The 22,087-nt window shown below is 32.2% G+C and overlaps 1 protein-coding gene and 2 long non-coding RNA genes across 5 annotated transcripts; all 3 read left to right on the top strand.

The window, feature by feature from the left end:
• Nucleotides 1–659, top strand: LOC145578419 (uncharacterized). Its single transcript, XR_014098862.1, has 2 exons — nucleotides 1–51; nucleotides 441–659. It is a non-coding gene; the product is annotated as an uncharacterized LOC145578419 (long non-coding RNA).
• A 9,415-nt stretch (nucleotides 660–10,074) lies between these two features.
• Nucleotides 10,075–11,740, top strand: LOC145578418 (uncharacterized). The gene is made up of 3 exons (XR_014098861.1): nucleotides 10,075–10,356; nucleotides 11,218–11,509; nucleotides 11,610–11,740. It is a non-coding gene; the product is annotated as an uncharacterized LOC145578418 (long non-coding RNA).
• Nucleotides 11,741–11,992: 252 nt separating this feature from the next.
• Nucleotides 11,993–14,614, top strand: LOC145578417 (uncharacterized). 3 transcript variants are annotated; one of them, XM_081635734.1, is made up of 6 exons: nucleotides 11,993–12,193; nucleotides 12,633–12,884; nucleotides 12,968–13,060; nucleotides 13,140–13,241; nucleotides 13,732–14,061; nucleotides 14,156–14,614. In XM_081635734.1, the coding sequence occupies exons 1-6, from the start codon at nucleotides 12,173–12,175 to the stop codon at nucleotides 14,237–14,239; spliced, it is 882 nt and encodes a 293-aa protein (XP_081491860.1). In that variant the 5' UTR covers nucleotides 11,993–12,172; the 3' UTR covers nucleotides 14,240–14,614. The 3 variants fall into 3 exon arrangements, with proteins under 3 accessions (XP_081491860.1, XP_081491857.1, XP_081491858.1); XM_081635731.1 differs by having other exon boundaries at nucleotides 13,699–14,061; XM_081635732.1 differs by lacking the exon at nucleotides 11,993–12,193 and adding an exon at nucleotides 12,307–12,532 and having other exon boundaries at nucleotides 13,699–14,061.
• The last annotated feature ends 7,473 nt before the right edge of the window (nucleotides 14,615–22,087 follow it).

Below are 22,087 nucleotides of genomic sequence, written 5' to 3'. Positions count from 1 at the left end.
TTCACTCCTCTACGAGACGCGTTCTTCAATTCCTCTCCTTCAACAATCAAGGTATCTTGCTTCATAATTTATATTCTGTTTTTTCTTCGTTTTTTACATGCTATTTTTGTTTGTTTTCGAATTTTTCTGTTGTTAATTATATATTTACCTTCTTTCGTTTATTTTGGTTTTTTATATGCTAATTTTCGAATGTTATTACTAATTTCTGATGTTAAATGTTGTTGTTTATGTTATTATACGGTTGTTTTTGCTAATTTCGAATGGTAATGCTAATTTTTATTGTTAAATGTTGTTTATGTTATGGTGAATCTTGCTAATATTTGTTGTCTATTTATGTTTTTCATGAGCATGCATGTTTTAATTTAGATCTTAGCTTACTAATTAGATATAGTCTGATTTTATGCATGTTTTAATTATATTGTTGTTGTTTTGGTTTATAGGTTTGGCAGCAAGAAGTAGCCACCCATGTTCAATTGGAAATGTTGTGTGATCAATTTTGAAGCTTGAGGTGGTGAACAAGGATGACAGGCACAACAACGCTCGATCTTAATCCAAATAAAAATCTTATTGCATCTTTTATTATTGTTTGAGAACTGTAATTCGTGTTATAAAAAAAACTTGGTTTGTAATCGTTAATTATGATTGTTACTTTGTTAGACACTTAGACTACGCTATTTAATTTTGGTTTGAATAATTTTGGTTTGAATTAAACGCTTAACTCTGAAGGTCTGAACTCTGAAGTCTGAACAACTTGTGTTTGAAATGAGAAAAAAGTTATTCAGGTCAATTTTGGGTTAACCCGAACCTGAATATTTCAGGTTTGGGTCGGGTCAATTTCAGGTCAAAGAAACCTGATTTTAACCCAAATAAAAAATCAGGTCAAATAAGGTCAGTTTCGGGTTGACCCGAACCTGAAAATATCAGGTTCAGGTTGGGGTTTACAACCCGAAAAGTTAAATGGATCAGGTTCGGGTTGGGGGGTAGCTGACCCGAAAACAAGTGACCCGAACACGAACCCGACCCGACCTGATCCGTTTGTCAGCCCTAATAACAACAAACCATCCATGCCAATTCTAATTCTACTACTTATCATATTTGACCAATAGTCAACGCACTACAAGAAAATTTATCTATAGAGGCAAAGCTTTGAGGCAAATAATTTTTCATAGCCTCTAAAAGATATATTTAGCATCAATTAAACTATGATTGTCTCTAAATGTTAGTTTTTGCAACAGTAGATTATATGATGCCTTTAAATGTTCTTTTTAGCATCAATGAAGTTATAGTTGCCTCTAAAAGTTAGTTTTAGCATTACTGAATTTATAATTGCCTCTGAAAGTTCATTTTTTAGCATTAGTGAAACTTTGGCTGCCTCTAAAAGTTATTTATAGCAATAGTGAATTTTATGTTGCCTCTAAAAGTTTTTTTTTTTTTTTTTATATAGCAATAGAGAAATTATGGTTGCCTCTAAAAGTTTTTAAGTGGCCTTTTAAAAAACCGGAAATTGTATGTATAGTGATGCACTGAGAGAAATAATTAAATGGCTATTCTTCTTGTGCAAGCCTTGTACAAGAACTTTTCATTTGGCAACCTTTTAAGCTTTTTAATTCCAATTTGCAATAATTACTTGATTATTTTTCTCTCTATAGATATTATCTTTTGGTTAGTTTTCTCTCTATATCACCCTCCATAGCTCAGATTAAAGTAGCTTACTAATTTTCAATTTTTCGGAGTAAATTTGTATGTATAGACTATAGATATCACAGAATTCATGTGCAAAATTTTTAGAATTATATCGGATAATTATACTATAATTCAAGTAAACTTATTTAATTTCAGAATTTTTAGTTATTATTTTTATTCTAATTAATCGGCTTGATAATTCAATAAGCTATGATCATCAAGGAATTGAAGAAGAATCTGGATGTTTAAATCAATTCAATGAGTTCGAAGGTTGTTGAGTTAGAGTCAATTATTACGCTCTTCTTCATATCACACTTTTCGTGTAACAATTGTTTAAGTATTTTTTATTTTTATTTTATTTATTATTTTTTTTTGGTGCAAATAAATAGTAAACTATCTATGAATAAAGGAGGTACACCAAGTCAGACACTACTTCTAATGTCATCCGTGTCCCCAAAACTATACCCCTGTATCTATATCTGCCACTATGTTTTATTTTTTCAATGTATTTACAATATACTTTTGGTATTTTTATAATGAATTTAAAATGTATCTAAATAAATATTACGAGTAGAAAAATAAGGCAAGACTATCAACTACTCCATAGCTACTAGCACATACAATAAGAAAGCAGCGAAAGTTCTATAAATTACTACTCATACTCATATAAAATTCTTATTACGTCAATAATAATATTTCAATAATGATCTTTCAGAATACTCTTGAAAAGATTAATTTTTTTGAGACAATCCCTTATGGCCAATTCCATTATGTAATTACTTGGAATAATTGATGTACTCCTCTCAAATCATAATATTAAAAAATAACATCACATATAAAGTAACTAGGAACCTATATTTAAACGGCAATAGTTTTACAATTATATTAAAAAAGACAATAATAAAGGGTTATGGATATATAGTATCCATACAATTAGTTTCATCATGATCATTGATCTCCGGAACATCATAGGAGTTTCTTGGTGTGGTCTTAACTATAACCTTCCAATTTGGCTTCAAAACATCATTGACATAAAATACTTGGTGAGCTTGTGTAGCTAAAATGTAAGGATCATTAGGTAACAACTTTGATGTATTAACGCTTATGAAGTCAAAACAATCGCTATTGATCCCTCGACCATGACTATGCACATCCCACCAGTCACACTTAAACAAAGTGACACGATTACCTCCAAGGTATTGAACTTCTATGATTTCTTGTAAGAGGCCGTAATAATCAAGAGTTGATGATCCACTTTCTCCGTTCACAACGATCCCACTATTTTGTGTTTCTCTTCCCCTTTCACTATCCTTTGTACGAAACATAAATCCATTAACCATGTAGCCATTTACAGAAATCACTGCACGATCTGGACCTTGTGCTAATGCTCTTAAGTTAGTAGTAGCACTTGGATGGTTATCCTTTGACAAATTTGTCACCTATAAGATTGATAAAATATAGAACTTAGAAGATTATCAAAAAATGATGTTAAAAAAATATTTAACCATAATGTATTAGTTACTTGTCAATTATGTTTGCATGAAACTTTATTTAAATCAACTATCAATTTTTTTTATTTAATAATCATGGCAATCTTTTCGCTGTAGTGTGCACTAATTCAATGAATGTACTCGTGTTTTAACTTGCACCAAAAAAAGTAACAAAATATCAAGAAAAAAATAGGGAGACAAATATACAATAGCAAACAAAAAAAAGATGAAAGAGAATCAGTAGTAACTAATACAAGTCAGATATGTGAAGCTATCTCCAACAAGAACAATGAATTAGAATAGGAGTCCTATATAAGCATATGGCTAAACAATATACACTCCACAAAGTCCACACAAAAAACACAATATCATGGTCTATTTTAGCTACTAAGATGCAAGGGAATTGAATAATCGTTAATCATGCATTTCCTCTGAATCTGATGCATGCCTACTAAGATAATAGAGCAGTAAGTCGGTAATGCATATATAAAAAACTTTATCATGAGCAGTTAATCATCAAACAATTTACACTTAATTCGAGGTGGGAGTTGTCAGTTTATCACCACAAAGGGTATATTTTATAATAGAGACTTGTTGCAGAAAATAAAAAAATCTAAGTTAAAATTAATACGAATATATGACTAAAAAGCTTTTAATTATTCACTAAAGCAATCCCAGGTCCAAATAATTTTCAAACATTATTATAAAGGCCTGCACAAGTGCCTTTATTTCTATGTAAAATGAACTTTTACACTAGCTAGGAATGAACTATTGGTAGCTTAGCTCTAAAACTAGCTGATAAGTAATTAATGAGGTATAAATTACAATAGACAGTGGGTTTCCCTTTAGACTCGTGAACTTATGAGGTTATACATCAAGGACAAAATTGATAGGACAAAGTTGTATTATAAAGACCTGTACAAGTAGCTTTATTTCTATGGGCTTCACAACTAAATTTCATTTCAATTTTAAAAAGAGTATCGCATTAGCACTAAAAAAGAGAGACAGATGACCTAATGATAAATAAGCAAAAATGACGGGAACATAAACTACCACTACTTTTCAACAACTAGATCAACCATTGTGATCTCTACACCATTTTATGAACTAAGAAAAGATATATTTTCAAAATAGGAAAAATGTAAGAAATAAATAAACACTTACTTGATCTCTAAACCATTTTATGAAATCTCTTTTATGATAAGAAATCATCCTCTTGTTACTTGTAGCATTACGAGTGTACTCACTGTGATAGATAATTAGCAAAGTTAAATATTTTCTATAAAAGTAAACTTTATACTTGCTAAAATATATAAAACTTACTCAATAAATGGTTGTACTTCGTCACAATTATTCAGCACATAAAAGTGAACTTCTTCCCATTCCTTTGTAGTAAGTAAACGAGGACATTCCTTCCCAAATGTTCTACCTCTTGTATCAAATATAGGTAGGATATCAGATGGAAAAATTTCACGATCATCATAAATTCTATCTTGTTTGTTAAATCTTGTCTCTATATCCTCCATATATCTTGAACAAAATGTCAAGCATTCCTCTAAAAGATAACCTTCTGCAATGGATCCTTCTGGGTGACCTTTATTGCGTACATACCCTTTTAATTTTCCAAGATACCTATAAAAAATTAAACATTACATATTTATTTATTATTATTACTATAAAAAAAATAAAAATAAAATGAAAACTTTCTACCTTTCAATGGGGTACATCCAACGATAATGAACTGGTCCCGCAATCAAAGCTTCACTTGCAAGGTGAATGGGTAAGTGTAGCATGATAACAAAAAAAGAAGGAGGAAAAATTCTTTCTGGCTCACATAGGGTAACCCCAATTTGTTTTTCGAGTTTCTCTAACTCATCAATCTTTAAAGCCTTAGAACATAACTCTTTGAAAAAGGTGCTCAACTGAATAAGTGGAGAAGACAATGATTTAGGCCAACCACGTATAGCAAGAGGCAATAGATGCTCCATAATAACATGATAATCATGGCTTTTTAATCCAGAGAGTTTACGTTCTTTAAGGAGGGAATTTTTTGAAATATTTGAAGCATAGCCATCTGGAAACTTCACACTAGTCAAAAAATTACACAAATCTCTCTTTTGCTCCAAAGATAATGTATGAGGAGCCGGAGGTAGCTCTTTTGATTTATCGGGATGTGTTATAGGGTGCAATGACTTTCCAATTTTCATTTCCACTAGATCAAGACGTGCACTCAAATTGTCCTTAGTTTTTCCTTCAATATCCAATAGTGTACCAAGTAAAGTTTCACACACATTTTTTTCTATATGCATTACATCCAAATTATGACGTATCAAAAGACTACTCCAATATGGCAATTCAAAAAAATGCTCTTCTTTCGCCATAATTTCTTTTGTTTTGTCTTTTTCTTATCACGCTTTCTCTTTTTCTTATTACATTCAGCTTGTTCAGCATCAATTTGCTGTAACACTTCCTCACCGGATAATGGTCTAGGCGCAGGTCTCAGCTCTTGTTTCCCATCAAAGGTTCTTCCATCATATCTCCATTTATGATCTAAAGGTAAGAATCTACGGTGACACATATAACAATGTTTATTTCCATTTGGTAACCACTCAGAACTAGTATCGCTATTACAAGACGGACAACCAACAGCTCCTCCCGTTTTCCAACCTGATAAATCACCATAGGCAGGATAATCACTTATAGTCCATAACAAAGATGCATGCATTTTAAAGTTCTCTTTCTTTGAAGCATCATATGTTTTCAACACCAACTTCCCAAAGTAATTTTAGCTCCTCTATTAAAGGTTGCAAATAAACATCAATCTTATCTTTCGGGCCCTTAGGACCTGGTATAAGCATTGAAAGAATGAAAGAATGCTGCTTCATACAAAGCCATGGAGGTAAATTATATGGTATAAGAACTACCGGCCATGTACTATGAGCAATATGACCATTTCTAAAGGGACTAAACCCGTCACTTGCTAACCCAAGGCGAACATTTCGAGGTTCGGAGGCAAATGAAGGATATTTTTCATCAAAAAATTTCCACGCTTTAGAGTCTGCTGGATGCCTCATTATACCATCAGGATCATCAACACGCTCATCACTATGCCATCTCATACTTGCTGCAGTTTTGGATGACATATACATTCTTTGAAGCCTGGGAATCAAAGGAAAATAACGCATTGTCTTTCTAGGAGTCCTTCTAGGCTTACATTGTGATGTTGAAGATTCATTATTACGTTCATCAATTTTCCATCTAGAAGCATGACACTTAACACATTCATCAGCATTAGCATGATCCTTCCAGAATAGCATACAATTATTAGGACAAGCATCAATTTTGATAGACTCAAGGGAAAGGCTCTTTATCATCTTTTGAGCATCATAAAAAGATTTTGGCAGAGTGTTACCTTCAGGTAATGCTTCCTTAAATAGATCAAGAATCATAGACAAGCTTTTATCACTTATTCCACCTAAGCATTTTATGTGGAATAACTTAAGCAAGAAAGAAAGTTTTGAGAATTGCTTACAACCAGGATACAACTCTAACTCAAGATCACCCATTAGTTTGTAAAAGTTTTTTGTTGCTTCTGGAGGATCTTTGCTTTCACTCACACCAATTGTCTCGTCCCCCACGACATTGTCAGATTGTACTCCAAAGGCATCATGTAGCATATCAGACATGACATCATGCTCGTGCAATTGGTATTCATATGACTCATCTATAATATTATCAAGAATTTTTAAATCATCAACCCGTTCTCCATGTCGCAACCAACGTGTATAACTCTTAACAATCCCAAATTTAAGCAAATCTAACTCTATTTCGTCTGTACATTTTCTTCTTTCATTGTTGCATTTAACACATGGGCAAGGCACTACAGCTTTGGCATTCTTTTGTGAAAAAGCAAATTCTAGAAACTCTTTTACACCAATCTTGTACCTAGGGTCACTTTTTTTATATTGCATCCACTCGCGATTCTTTGACACCATGATCTCCTATATAATTATCATATTAAAATGTTTTTTATTAGTTTTTTTTTTCTTTTTTTTTAAAAAAAATAAAAAAAATAAAATTTTTTTTTGAGGCAAGCATGTATAAACAAATTAATTACATTAAAGATGTTGTAACATAACTGCAAATAAATAATCACAAAATGAAGCGAACAAAATTCAGGAAAATAAACTATTTATAGCACATAAATGACAATTACATAATCAATTATACACAACACAAAAACAATGAAAAGAGTACTTTCAAGAACAAATCTTTCTCCAAATAAGTAACAAATCAGGTGGTTCTCTTTGTGTTCTTTTTGAAAAAAAACTAGAAATACTTCTTTCTTGGGATCTCTTCATTAAATTAGATTTTTGAAATCTGTAGCAATGTAGCATTATTAAGTGATTAAGCTTGTGTTTCAAAAAAAAAAAGGGGTTATTAAGTTTGTATCAGAACATATCATTATTAATTTATTTCATAGTTGCAAGTTCAATCATCATTACAACTTCAATTGAATTAAAAAAAAAAATAGAACTTCAACTAGGCAGTAGGCAATTGGCAGAATCAATTCAACAATCAACCTACTTCACTACTTGAAATCTACAATTCAATTCAATTATTCAATTTATAATTGAATTCATACTCAAAATCTCAAATTCTAACCATTTAACCAACAAAAAACAGAAACCAATTGAAACAAAAGAGAAAGGAAAGAACTCAAGAAGAGAACCTTAATTGGAGCCTTGGAGGAGTTGGAACCCGAGAACACTGAACAATGAGCACCCCCTGAACACCGTCACTCCCTCAGGTCGCCGACTTGCCGCCGAGAAGAACTCCGTCTCGGTGACTCTGTTAACTCGTGGCTGAGCAGGGAAATTGAGGAGTAGAGAACTTGAGAAGATGAACTTCAACAAAGCACAAAGGAGATGACCAGCCGTCGCCGGTCGTCAGATCTTGAGTACGTGCTAAGATAGAGGTTATTTCACTTTCTATAAATTTTCTATAAATTTTCGGGGCTAGTGCTGTTGAAATTGAAGATATGGGAAGATTTGGTGGGATGTTTTGGTTTATGGGGAAATAGTGGCGGTGGAAGATACTAAGGCCAACATTGTAGGGGTTATTCACTTTTTTTTTTTAATACTTGTAAGGTCTATAAATCTATAATACGAGTATACAACATTAGGGATGTCCTTCTATTTTATTTTTAAAATTGGTATTTATTTCTTTAAATTTATGTAATAAGTCCAATACAACAAACATACTATATATATTTATTGTAGACCAAGCTTATAGGCTTATAATATAAAGTATTGTTAGTAAGAGAAAAAAATAACAAAAAAAAAAATTAATGTGGTTGGTAGGAAAGAAAAATAATATAATACTTGTTAAGTGGGTTAGTGTGAGAGAGAAATTATAAAATAATGATGGATTATTTCCTAATATAGAAGTGTTGCAATTAATATGAAATGGAAGGAATATAACACTTTAAATGATTAACACGTGTGAGTTTTTATAGACTTTGAGGGTTTTTTCACATTTATTGAACTGAGCAGAACTGAATTGCACTGAACTGAACTGATTGGAACTGAACTGAACTTAATATATTGGAGTTGAATTGAACTGATTGGAGCGGAGCTGTACTGAACGGAACTAATTGGAGCTGAATTGAATTGAATTGAACTGAGCTGTAATGAATATTTTATGAGAGAAGGAAATTAGGAGCTGAACTGAACTGATTGGAGCTAAACTGAATTGAATTGAAATTAAGCTGAATTGAACAAGCTATAAGGCAAAACTAGCTTATGTGTAGATGAATGAGAGTATAAAATTAACAGATTTCCATATATTGACTAAACTATGACACTACATACAGACACTAAGGGCCTGTTTCGATATTTACTAAACTGATTGGAGCTGAACTGAACTAAAATTAAGCTGAAGTTAAGTTGATATTAACTTAGATTATGTAATGTGAATATAACCAATTTGTTATAATGAAATTTGGGTGTGATAGTTGCACAATAAATAAAATTGAGTAGTAAATTATTATAATTACATATGAAATCGTTGGAAAACTAATGTAACTTCAAGCTATCTAAAAGTTTATGTTTTATACGACACATAAGACAAGAGTTTATGTTGTACACTTGTAATACCCTTCTCTATTTCATAATAATCGGAACAATTTGACTGATATTTGTGCGAAGAAATGTTTGTATATTTAGGGCTTGTTCATATTTACTAAACTGAGCTGAACTGAACTGAACTGAACTGATTGGAGCTGAACTGAACTGAACTGATTGGAACTGAACTGAACTGAACTGAATTGAGCTGAAATGAATATTTTATGTGAGAGGGAAATTAAGAGCTGAACTGAAGTTATTGGAACTGAACTGAACTGATTGGAGCTGAACTGAACTGAACTGAACTGAACTGAAATTAAGTAAATGTGAACAGGCCCTTAGTATAACAATTTGATACAATGATAATTTACGTAAGACAAATGCAAAGGTATTTTACATAGCAACACATTTTTTTTATCTATTGATAAAAACCTTTAGTTAAATTAAGTAAACAAACAGTGCAATGAAAGTTAACTCATTTTGTATAATGTAAGAAAGTATGTTGTATAATGTTAATGTATATTGTACTCTAGATCTCAATCTTTTCCCATCCCATACAAAAGAACGGAGGAAAGCAAACAAATATAATAAGGCAAAAAAAAAAAAAAGAAACCCCAACACCTTAAACAAAGCCCTTCGTATGTTCCGCCATTATTTCCCCAAAAAGAACAACCCACCAAATCTTCCTAACTTATCTTCAATTTCAACAACTCAGAAAAAAATGGAAAATAATAAAATTCTTGATCATCTTGGCGGAATTACGATCCAATGTGAAATTTTCGAAATTGAATTAACCCCAAAAATTGAGAGGGAATTTTTTTTTATTTTCATCTGTTATTCCCTCCTAAAATTTTCACAATTAAAATACAAGTATGTGGTAAATAATCCCCTTGTCTATCCTTTTTTATTAAATTTTCCTCCTATAAATTTACACTAAGCAATCTCAAAATTTAGATTTAAAATAAATCTTACTACTCGAACTCAGAGAAATCAGACGAAGAAAATAGCGATTGGAAGCAGTCGAATTTGATTTGTTGGAGTACTTATCACCGTCCAAGGTAATTAATATGTTTAATTCATCAATAGAAGTAATTTTTTTTGTTGTTTTTTAATTATTTTGAATATGATATTTTTAATTATTTTGAATATGATAGTATTCTAAATTTTTAGATTGAACTACGAATTTATTGTTATTTATAGTTTTTAAATTAAACTACTTTGAATGTGAATTTTAATTGAATGATAAAATGTATCAACTTTGAAGTTTGCGGTCTACTATTATACTATAACGAATGTTTTGATTATTGGTTGAATTTTGGTGCAAATATGTGTAGATTAATGATTTTTGTGAGATTTGTCGTAAGACCATACCCATACCGGATTACCGAACCGCCCTTTCGACTATGATTGAGAGTCCATATTTCTCATATTACCCATCATTTTTATTTTATGTATAATTAAAACACTAATAATTATTCAAACAAGTATGTGTATTCGAGTGATAATTAAAGAAAACAGAAAGATTGTGGGAGTAGAGAGAAAAGAAAGAAAAGGGTGAGTGTTTAGTCAGGGTGATGCTATTTTGGGTGGGAAGCGTAAGTTCAATGTAGGTACTCTGTTTGGCTATTTTTTTTTTTTTTGAGAGACTGTTTGGCTATTAACTTTGATTAAGGTATGAAATTTTGTTTGTTTGGTTGAATAGTTGACAAACTACTTTTATATGTAGGTTCAAATACATAAAAGACAATTTTATGACATTTAAGGTTTCTTAATGTGTCAAATCGACAAATTAATCCAGGTTTTAAAATATTATTTGGTTTAAATAATTTTACAAGGTTTTGATTTATTGTAATGATTTTATTCATGCACATACTTACCGTAGTTTATAACTTTGATTTCTAATAGTTTTTCTTCTTTAGCTCCAATATGTCAAGATCAGGAGGAAAGGCTCATTCAAAAGAAAACTACATAGCTCAAAATGAGTACGAAATACAAAGACTCAGGACAATTGAAGAGAACAAGACGAGGATGAAGACTTTGGGCATTAAGCGCATTGCCGCTTCTTTGACAAGTTTAGTAGATAGCTCAAAAGTTAAGAAAAGTAAACAACAGTGTAATGCATCTCTTGAGAAAGATAGTGATTATGTACCCGATGAGAATGAGGAAGTTGAGTATGAGAAGGAAACTCACAATGTGACTTCAAATAAGAAGGTATTGACTTATTTTTCGTAAAGTTTTTCTTGGATACTATCTAAAAATCATGCATTATCTTATATTTGGTTACCTACTCTTTATTAAAATAAAAATTCAGGTTAAAATTAATGAGAACAAAGAAAGGGATCGAAGGAGCAATCTCATTCCACCAATGTCAATTGCTAGGTTATTAAGATCAAATAAAAAAAGACAGGCAAGACAAGGAAATAAAAATGCAGATAAAACCGGAAGAGGTATACAAGGTTTCTTTTTATACACTTACATTTATAATTTCGTATACGATCAGGATATGCATTAATATTTCATGAATTTTTAAATTTTAATACTTGCTGGGATTTGTAAGAAGAAATGATAATGAAAGTAGTTGTCAATCTCAAGGTAAATTTATTGTTTATGTTATTATTTTCACTATACAATCATCCATTTTAAAATATTCATGCGACTTCTCAATTTTGGCATATTCTACTAACTTGCCCCAAAATGTACTTGATATAGGACGAGATGAAGCGCAACACTCAGAAAACAATAATGATAATGATTTGCAAGGTCGAGAAGGTGATAACAGTTTAGATCAAACAAGAGATGACATTACTTTAAACGGACAAGAAGATTTCAACAATGCAGACATGATTAGAAGTTATGATGATGAAATACCTATAAATGAAGGAGAAGACAACAATGGTATTATTTGTTATTTATTCATGGTTTTTATTTACAATGCACGAATTAATACATTTCATAATGTTTTTGTATTATAGGAACTAAAAAAAAGAGAAAAACTTATAAGACTAACAATCCTAGAGGCCCTACAAGAAATCTTCAAATGGCAAAAATGAGACCCGGTGAGAAAAAAAAGTGGATTTTAACATAAAAGGTCAGCCGATTGGTGTGAATAGGGCTTGTTTGGCAAATTATTGTGGTGCTCTTGTACGAGATCCTCTTGACGCTCCACTTTTTGAGGTGAAAGTATTTTCACAGATTTCAAAAGAAAATAAGGAGAAGATGTGGCAACTTGTTCTGGTATTTTTTATTTTATTTTATACCTTGATACAAATAGATTATGTTTTTCTTGTAATTTTTTTTTTAGTCACTAATAACTACATTTCTATGTATTGTAAAGGAAAAATTTGATATAGGACTTGAGGATGACGAGGATGAAGAGGGACGTGAAAAGAAGTTAAAAGAAAGAAAAAAGTTTATCATGGAATCTTTGAATAAGAAGTATAGGAATTATCGCGCAAGATTGAAGAATACTTATTATGATACAGTTGGTACAGATGAAGATCGACTTAAAGAGGAAAATATGCCTCCAAATGTTGATGAAAATGACTGGAAATGGCTTGTTGAATATTTTGGGTCAACAGAATTTAAGGTATAGTATAATGTTATCATATATTTGTTTTTTTCTTTTTTAGTTCTCGACATTAATTATATATTACTTTTCATATTTTAAAGGCCATAAGTAAAAGAAATGCTGACAATCGATCTTACCAAGATGCTGGACACACTGCTGGGACAAAGAGTTTTGCTCAAAAAGCCGAAGACATGGTAAACTCTTTCCCTTTTTTTTTTTTTTTTTTTTTTGCAAAAAAAAGTAATTTTATGATGTAACTTTTTATGATATCAGTTCAATCGTGACAAAGTAGTGCCAAGCATGTTGGATTTATACGAGGAAACTCATTCTAAAAGTGATAAAGCACCTATCACTGAAGTGGCAAAAGAAACCATGGTAAGAATTTACGTAGTAGTAAGAGTAATATTGAAAAATAATACTATATCTATAATGTATTACAAAAGCTAATGAACAAATCCTATCAATAACTTAATTCATCGTATTTTCATTTTTTATTCCTATATTATTAAAGGTATTCTGAAAGTTAATTGTGGAGGTGGTATATGTGTTGTGATTAAAATGATGTTGGAGTTGTTTTATGTTTATTGTGTGACAGCAGGTTGAAATGATTATACTAAAGTTGGTTTTCAGTCATATTATAAGGGAAATGCTGTCCAAATTTATGTAGAAGTAAAGATACATTTTATTTGTTATTAGTTAAAAAGACTTGTGGCCTTTATTTTCTCTATAGGATCAATCTAGTATATAATTAATTGATTTCATTTGTAATTATTAGCGTTTTTAGTTTTTCCCCTTTTTGTATAATCTTACATCAAATTTTTTTTTTATACAGTCAAAAATTAAAGATCTCCTTATGCAACGTGAGGCAGGAGAAATAGACATGACCGATGAAGAAATCTATGCAAAAGTTAAGCCCATTGGTAAACGTGGTCGTTATCGTGGCAAGGGAGTCAGTCCTTCTATTACATCATTATATGGGACATTTAGTGAAGGAGAAAAGTTATGCAAAGAAGCCGATGAAGCAAAGAATGAGGCAATAGAGGCTAAACAAGAGGCAAAAGAAGCTAATGTGAAAAATAAAGCCCTAACTAAGAAGATGAGAGGCCTTCAGAATGAAATGGAGGTCATGAAAGATTTCATGGGGAATATTTTGAACCATCTAGGCTATGATTTGTCTGAAATAAATATGGATGAGGTAAATTTCATTATTTAATACTATTATATGATTATTGGATTAAATTTAAAAAATAGTTTTTGTTTGTCATTGCATACTAATTATGAAAATATAGGTTAATGATAACGAGGATGACGATGAGGAAGATAATGAGAATGACGATGAAGAGGATGATGAAATTCAAGTAGATGAAGTTTAGTAGTAACATTTATTTTCATTCATTGTAAGTTCTAGTGAACTAAATTTTTTAATCTTTCTTTGGATGTGATAACATTTAATTATGATCATTTATAGCTTTGTTCTATTTTTTTTTTTATTTTATGAATTAGTGATCTATACTTATTTAAATCTAATTTTTCATCATTGTAACAAATATTTAATTTCATACTTTTCAATGACAGGAAACTATATAATGAAGATGGCTAGAGATGGAATTGGAAGAAATTGAAGAAAATAATGTTGTTTTCAAGCTTATAGTTTTAGATTGAAAACTCTTTTGTATTCACATTATCCAATTTTTTTTAAAATTATTTTGAAGTTAAGTAGTTTAGTAACTTAAATAAATATTTTTGGATCAATAATGTAATGACTATTAAAATATTAATAATAATGTCATTTTTGTTTGATTTAATGAAGTCAACTTGCTTTACATATGTTATATTGACATGATGATAAATCTTTTAAAATGATTTTGCCTATAAATGTACAACAAAAATAATATCATGACATAAGAAATTCTTGTAATATAAATTTCTATACATTTCGAATTAATATATTAGAGGCATATATAATGTTTTTTGCCTCTAAAAACCTTTTATGTCAAATTTCTAATTTGTATCTAAATATCATTAGCATTAATATACAAAATTGCATCTAATTATATTTTGAGACAAAACTATATGATTGCTTCTAAATGTATATGGTATTTTGAAGCAAATAGATATAATGCCTCTGAATATATTTTGAGGCAAAATTATAAGGTTGCCTCTAAATATATATGGTATTTAGAAGCAAATTTTCATAATGCCTCTAAATATATTTAGGGGCAAGATTATACGATTGCCTCCAAATATATTTAGGGGCAGGATTATATAGTTGCCTCTAAATATACGGGTTTTTAGAAGCAATGCATTGTATTGCCTCTAAAAGAGGCTTTAGAGGCAACCATCAATTAGAGACATAATTTTTAGAGGCACTTGATTAATTATCTCTAAAAGTTATTAGAGGCAACATCATTATTATTAGAGGCATTTTTTACTTGCTTCTATAAGTAATTTTTTTTGTAGTGACGCTTACTTGTTTTTATTATTTTTTATCATCAACAACCAATGTGTTTAATGTTCAATTAATCAAATACTGCCTCTATATATCCTATAAATAGGATTTTCATTTGTATTTTCCACAAGCTTTTAGAAACTACGGGTCACGGTCCGGGAGTTTGAGCCCCAAAACGTGCGGCGCGTTCTAGTCTGAGGGTTAGAAAACATAAAGTGAACTCTGAGAAATGGGACCTCAGACATAGAAGACATAAAGTGAACTCTAAGAAAGCAAATAAAGGGAATTTAAAACATCAAAAGGAGTCGGATTCTAACATCTGTAATCCCCCATAATTATGTGAATACAAAATTTATATTTATGTGAATATTTAACTATGATTATTTATTTATATGATTTATTCTACCATTTCAAAAAAAAAAAAATTATTATTTAAGAAAAAAAATTATTAGATGATTATTTATTTTACTATTTTAAAAGTTGATAAAACTATTTCATAAAAATTATTTTATTACTTACATTTTAATTATTATACAAGTCCAACCCGTTATTCATTAAGCCTATTTTTTTTTAAAACCCACTCACATTAAGCCCAAGTATCGATCCTAGTTTTATTAGAACTAGGAAACTAAACCACTATTATAATAATAAAACCCCTCAAGCTTTCCCCTCCTCCAATTTCACGACAAAAAAAAAAAAAAAAAAAAAGAGGAAGAAGCTGCTGCCAGCACCACCGCCGCCCAGCCAGCCCTGCCGCCACCTGCACCACCGCCGGCCACCAGCCCCACCCTTGCTGCTACTGCCGTTCGCCCCTCTTCTTCCTCTCTTCCTTTATTTTTTTTATTGCTTTATTATCTTAATTAAAATTGTATAAAGTTTCAACCTTTAATAAAAATTTTGTTCTAAATTATATTATTATGGTTTGATAATATGTTTGGATTCTAAAAGATTATATATTATGAGTTTTGACATGTTTAATTTATTAAATAAAATTTCAGATTATGTATTTTGTATATTTTAGGGTTTAAAGCATTGATTTTTCATGTTTTAGGGCTTGATAACGTGTTAATCAAACTATCTAATCATACTATGTTTAAATTACATTAAAGTATAATTATTTTAATCATATATAAATTTTCAGATTTATTAAAATTTCAATTTTTATGAACAAGTAGTGTTAATTTCATGTTTTTATGCTTCTAAACCTATAAAATAATTATTGTGAGTATTTTGTGATTGAAAAAGTTTTGAACTTTATATTCTAACTTTAAAAATAATTTTCAGATTTCATACCTATTATTTTGAAGCCTCTAATTACATTGAATTGATATATTCTTGGGTTTTTAACACACTAACTTGCTATATAATGAGTATTTCAAGTAATTATGCTTATGGGGTTATTTTATATACTTAAAACAAAATTTCCAGATTTAATTACCCACTTTAAAGTTGCTGTAATTTGATATAAAACACTATATTTTCATAAATCTAACATATAAACTTGAAGTTGGGATGTTATATTACTAACTTTGATTTTTGGGGACAATTTAAAGGCTTTATTTTGATGATTTAAGAGGTTTTAAAGTAGTTTAGTATTGCTGTAATTTTAATTGCTTTGGTATTTATTTATTTCTAATTGTTTGGTTTAGGAGAGGACTTTGTAGAAGGCGCTTCTAGTTTTAAAGTGGCCAGCTGGATTGTTTACGCAAGGTACGTACAAGTTACAAAACCTTGCTTGTAGGTGCATGTTTAAGGACGGATCGAGAACTTAGTATCATGTATAGGATTGACTGGGTTAAATTGTCTGGTTATACATTGTGAATTTCAAACGATGTGCACTAGTTTATAATACAAGTATTATTTGTGCTTTAATTATGCAAGGTGCGTTTAAAGGCAAAGGTATGTGATTGGTGTAAAGATCAAATTATTACTCATTCATGATTATGTAAACAGGATGAGTAAAGGAGAAATTCAAGTCTTGTAAGACGAGGTTAAGGTTTTGGGGTGCCTTATGAACTCAAGGTGTTTATACACCGAGGTAGTAATGGAATAATTAATAAATGTTGTTTTTATCACTAATAAATCAAGAATCTAAATTGAGAATTTGCCATGTTTGATTGAATTGTTTTTGGGATGTTTGTATTGAAATGTATATGAGTCATCACCAAGTCTAAACCTGTAAATCACGTAAAGTGCAAGATGGATGAGCAATAAAACTCTGGAATGGTGCACATCTGGAGTAATGACAATCAGGGGTTGGGGTACATGGGGTATTAGCCGTGTACTTGTATCGAGGCCGTCTGATCTACGAGTCTCCTATTTCAAATATTATTTTTCTAAAACTTGGAGTTAGTTGAGATCTCATACTAACTACGGTCACGGAGTCGCGCCCGTGGTCGTTGGATGTTTATTGATGTTTCCGAAAGGAGGCATGGGGTTTTTCTTTATTGATGTTCCAAATGGGACATGGGTTGGACAACCTTGTCTATTGCTAAATCCAATGAACTAATTAAATGAGTCAGTCAATATCAATTAGTGAGGTCTTAATAAATTTAATAATCGAGTCATGGATTGAGTCTATATTTAATGATGCTTGTGCTTGATTATTAGTAGTATGTTAGGTATTTTCTTAATTTGATTTCGCAGCTTGTATATACTCAGCTTTGCTGACTGCGTGCTTTTGTGTGTGTCTTTCTTTGGTCATGGCCTTCGCCTTTCAATGACCCTGTGACGATCCAATTTTTACTCTTATAATACCGGGGAGCAGAATAACCACAGGGTCTTACACATGCAGCATTCATCAGGGTTGTGGGATCTTGAGTAGAGAGTTGGTTGTTTGCATTTTATTTCTTTTGCAAGTTTGAATTTATTTTAATTCGATTTTATTTGACACCAATTCTTTTAGGTTTGAATTTATTTGCACACTGAATTTAATCACTTACTACTTTTATTGGGTTTTAAATAAGGGTCTTAATGGTTCCAACTTGTAATACTTATTTTGATTTAATTCCTTTGTTTTGAGGTTTATTTAAAACTGTTTTGGTTTTCCGCTGCTAATTTCTAAGATAGCCTTAACGTTTGAACACATGGCGGTAGCACGCCAGTAATTCTCGTGAAATTGTTCAGGTTATATACAGGTTTCTCACAGGTTTTTAAGAGAGAATTATTGGGGTGTTACAACATCCTCCCCCACTTAAGCTGTCGACGACCTCGTCGACTTACAAACAAAATTAGAAAATCCTAAAATATCTTGAGTCTCTGGTGCGCTGTTGATGCAACCGACTTCTTGAATCTTTACTAACTCTGGAGCTGGATCTTCGTTGTTGTCGAGGAGCTTGTCTTTAGGATTGATGTGCTCGAATAACTTGTTGAGAGCTTCATCTCTAAATTTCCTCCTTGGAGTGGTGTTTGTTGAGTTCTGGTGGAGAGCTACTTCAACGATCATCTGTTGGGAAGCTGCTTCCTGGAGACTGTGGTGGTGAGCTTCAAGTTGTGGCTGATGCCTCTTGGGTGACCATTGTTTCTTTGGTCCTTACATGTGACTTTCGTCGTTTGCTCGACCACTGTTTTCCTTCTCTCTTGGGAGGTTCTCCTTTGGTGTCTCTGGGCTCGTCGCTCTTTGCTTCGAACCGAATGTCTGATTTTAGGTTAGGCGGGGGTGTATCATGGATGTTGCCGACTCACTGGGCTTCATCTCTCGCTTCTAGGTGTCTCTAGCGCGAGCTTGTTTCTCCGACGTCGCCTTCTTCTCTGGCTCCATCACTCGCATTGCCGATAGGTATCGGACTTTTGTTTCTTCCTCAAGTGCTACCATTCTCATAGCACTCATTTGGTACATGGAACCCATCCTGCATGTGGGCTCCTCATCGTTGATGGTCTCTCTTGGGGCCTCTTGAACGGACATGGATGACAATCTCTTCTGGATCTTGTCAAGTTCTTCTTTATGCTCGCACTCCTACCATTTGTGTGGGCCTCAACAAAGTATGCAGTTTATCGGCCTTGTGTTTGCCGAGGACGTGCTGGCCTTTGAGTTTTCGGAGTTATGGGAGGGGGTAGATGTTGATCTTAGGACATCACAAACATGAACGAGAAAGATCGTGTGTTCAACTTTGTCAATGGGTTAAGGGAATGGGCGTGGCGAGAGATTTTAAGGCAGAAGATTGATACCCTCGCCGCTGCTATGTGTGCAGCTGAGAGATTGATGGACTACTCAGTCGGGAAGGGTCGTTAATCCGAGAATAATTCAAGTGGGACGTCAACACGCTCCAATAGCCCGAATCCAAGCTCTCCAAAGAGTACAGAAAATGACTCTTGAGTATCGTCCAACACCGTCAATACATATAGTTGCGCGCGGAGCAGTTTTATAGAATCTTTATGAAAATTGAGATGGTGTAATTATTTTTGGGGTTAGTGTATGATCGTTTGGGGTTAGTATGATCGTGTGTAAATAATCCCAAGTTAGCAAGGTGATAAGTGGTTTATTTGAACACTTATTGTGTTAATTTTAACCCGGTTTTGCATTCATTTCCCATCTTTCTAACCCGTTTTTGAATGAAAATGTTTTATCTCGGCCTTGCCCCCTCTTGGTTTGTGTTTGTCCATGTTTTGCAGGTTTATTGATTCAATTTGGCAAGCATTTGATGCATGGATTTTTTTTAAAGGCAAGAAAATTAGAGAAAGGAGAGCCCGCTCCAGTTGGAGCGGGCGTGCACCTCTAAGGAGCGGGCGCTCCAAACTTCCTATAAAATTTTTGCCAAGTGCACCCTGTGAGGAGCGGGCATGCACCTGTGAGGAGCGGGCGCTCCTCCCCAACCTTTCAAAACTGCCTATATTCTGAAGTCAGCCGGAGAGGGTGTGCAGCAAGCTGGAGCGGGCGCTCCTGGCTGTGGAGCAGGCGCTCCTCATGTGGAGCGGGCACTCCTTCGCTGGGAATCCGTTTTCTTTTGACGGATTTTCCTATGCGTTTCGAGGAGTATAAATACTTCCCCTTTAGTTCATTTGTAACTTAGACAGAAATAGCCTAGTTTTTAGAAACTCCTCTTACTTTGAAACATTAATTTAGCTTAGTTTTCATCAAATTAATCATTTGTAATAGTTGGTTTTAAGATTCATCCTCAAGATTTGGCACTTTGTATTCAACATTTTCAAGCTTCAATTAGTAACTGCCTTCTACTCTTCTCCATTCAATTTCTGATTTTATTTGTTCTTGCATGATATTTAAATCTTCTTAGTTCTTGATAATTTGTTATTGGATGATAGTTATTTCAATTGTTAATCACTTTTCCCCAATTATTGAAGAAGTTAGAACCCTGATACTTGTTTGCATGTTGATAAACATGAGTTGTGAGTAGTCTTCTTGCTAGGGGTTGGGTGAAGCTCAACCTTTTGGGTTAATTATGCAAATGTGGGAGAAGCATTGATGTTTGTATTGCAATTAAATTGATTATATGAGATTGCTTGTTAATTCTTCATGATAAGATTAGCTACCCTTGACTTAGGAGCTTGGTAGCATGATATGCTTAGTTTGACATGGGAATGTAAATTGAGTATGTCATTACTTATTGCAATTTGATTGTGTATCATCTATTGTTAGACTAATGAGGAATCTAAGTTTAGTAGTGTGAGTTGTTTTCTAATTGCATGAGGTTGATTTTACATATTGTCCTTGCTATACCTTGTCTATTTTACTCCCCGTTTGCCTAATTGTCTTGGTTGAGTGGATCCCATTCCCTAGTGTCTTTAATCCATCGATTTAGAATCATTGTTTGTTTGTCTACTTGACGAACCCCAATTGACCATAGACTTCGAATTAGCTTAAGTGTTAAGTTATTTAGCAACCATATCCCGTTCCTTGTGGACCGAACTCTTACTTATCATTATGCTTGGTTTGTAGGGTGTTTGTTAATAAATGTGTTTGATTAAGTGTGGAATGTGCGATCGTTCTAACGCCAATCACAAGGTTTACCTCTTCAACCAGTTCAAGTCACTTGGGAATGATAAAAATTAAAAGGGTATCAAGTTGGGAATATTGGGATTCATTAAAAATATCAAAAGTTGGGATTACTTTGGGTGCATGGAACAAAGTTGGGATTAATGATGACAATTTTTCCTATTCTTAATATTCCACATTTTTCCATTAATTTTTGAAGGGAAAAGTATGAAAAGCCAAAGGAAAAATTGCAAATAATAATACAACCTTTGGCCCGTTCTTTTTTAATAATACAACCTTTGGATTATAAATTAATATTACAACCTATGGGGGGCGTTCATTTTAAACAGGCAAAATCCGGTTGGTAACTTGTTTTTACAGGTTACCTTGACACATGTCATCTTTTTATTGGTTTTGACAATTTAATTTGATTTTTTAAAATTTATTTAATATTTTTATTTTTTTAAAAGATAAAAAAAATAGTAGGAAAAATTGCAAATAATAATAGAGCCTTTAGCCCGTTCTTTTTTAATAATACAACCTTTGGATTATACATTAATATTACAACCTTTGGGGGGCATTCATTTTAAACAGGCAAAAACCGGTGGTAACCTGTTTTTACAGGTTACCTTGTGTTATAATCCGCCTCTCTCTCTATGTATCCCTTTTCTTTTTCCTTGTATTTTCCTTATGTTGTACCTTCTAAGTCTTTTCTTTTTACTTTCTAGACTCTAGGGAGAATTATTGTGTTACTGTAGTTTCAGTGTTCACTAGTATTTCTCTATGCAATCAATATAAAGCTCTTTAAGGAGTGAATGGTTAATGAATCAAAGCTCCTTACCC

This window comes from Chenopodium album, chromosome 14 (assembly GCF_948465745.1).
Source record: "Chenopodium album chromosome 14, dcCheAlbu1.1, whole genome shotgun sequence".
Classification (NCBI taxonomy): domain Eukaryota; kingdom Viridiplantae; phylum Streptophyta; class Magnoliopsida; order Caryophyllales; family Amaranthaceae; genus Chenopodium; species Chenopodium album.
The sequence above is the reverse complement of the archived record's forward strand: the minus strand, read 5'-3'. Positions and strand labels throughout refer to the sequence as shown.

Bases quoted from the DNA above. Each gene is read 5' to 3' on its own strand.
- LOC145578417 (XM_081635731.1), top strand. From the start codon at position 12,173: ATGAAGGAGAAGACAACAATG. The intron at 12,194-12,632 runs GTATTATTTGTT...TGTATTGTAAAG, and splicing joins TGAAGGAGAAGACAACAATG to GAAAAATTTGATATAGGACT. The intron at 12,885-12,967 runs GTATAGTATAAT...CATATTTTAAAG, and splicing joins TTGGGTCAACAGAATTTAAG to GCCATAAGTAAAAGAAATGC.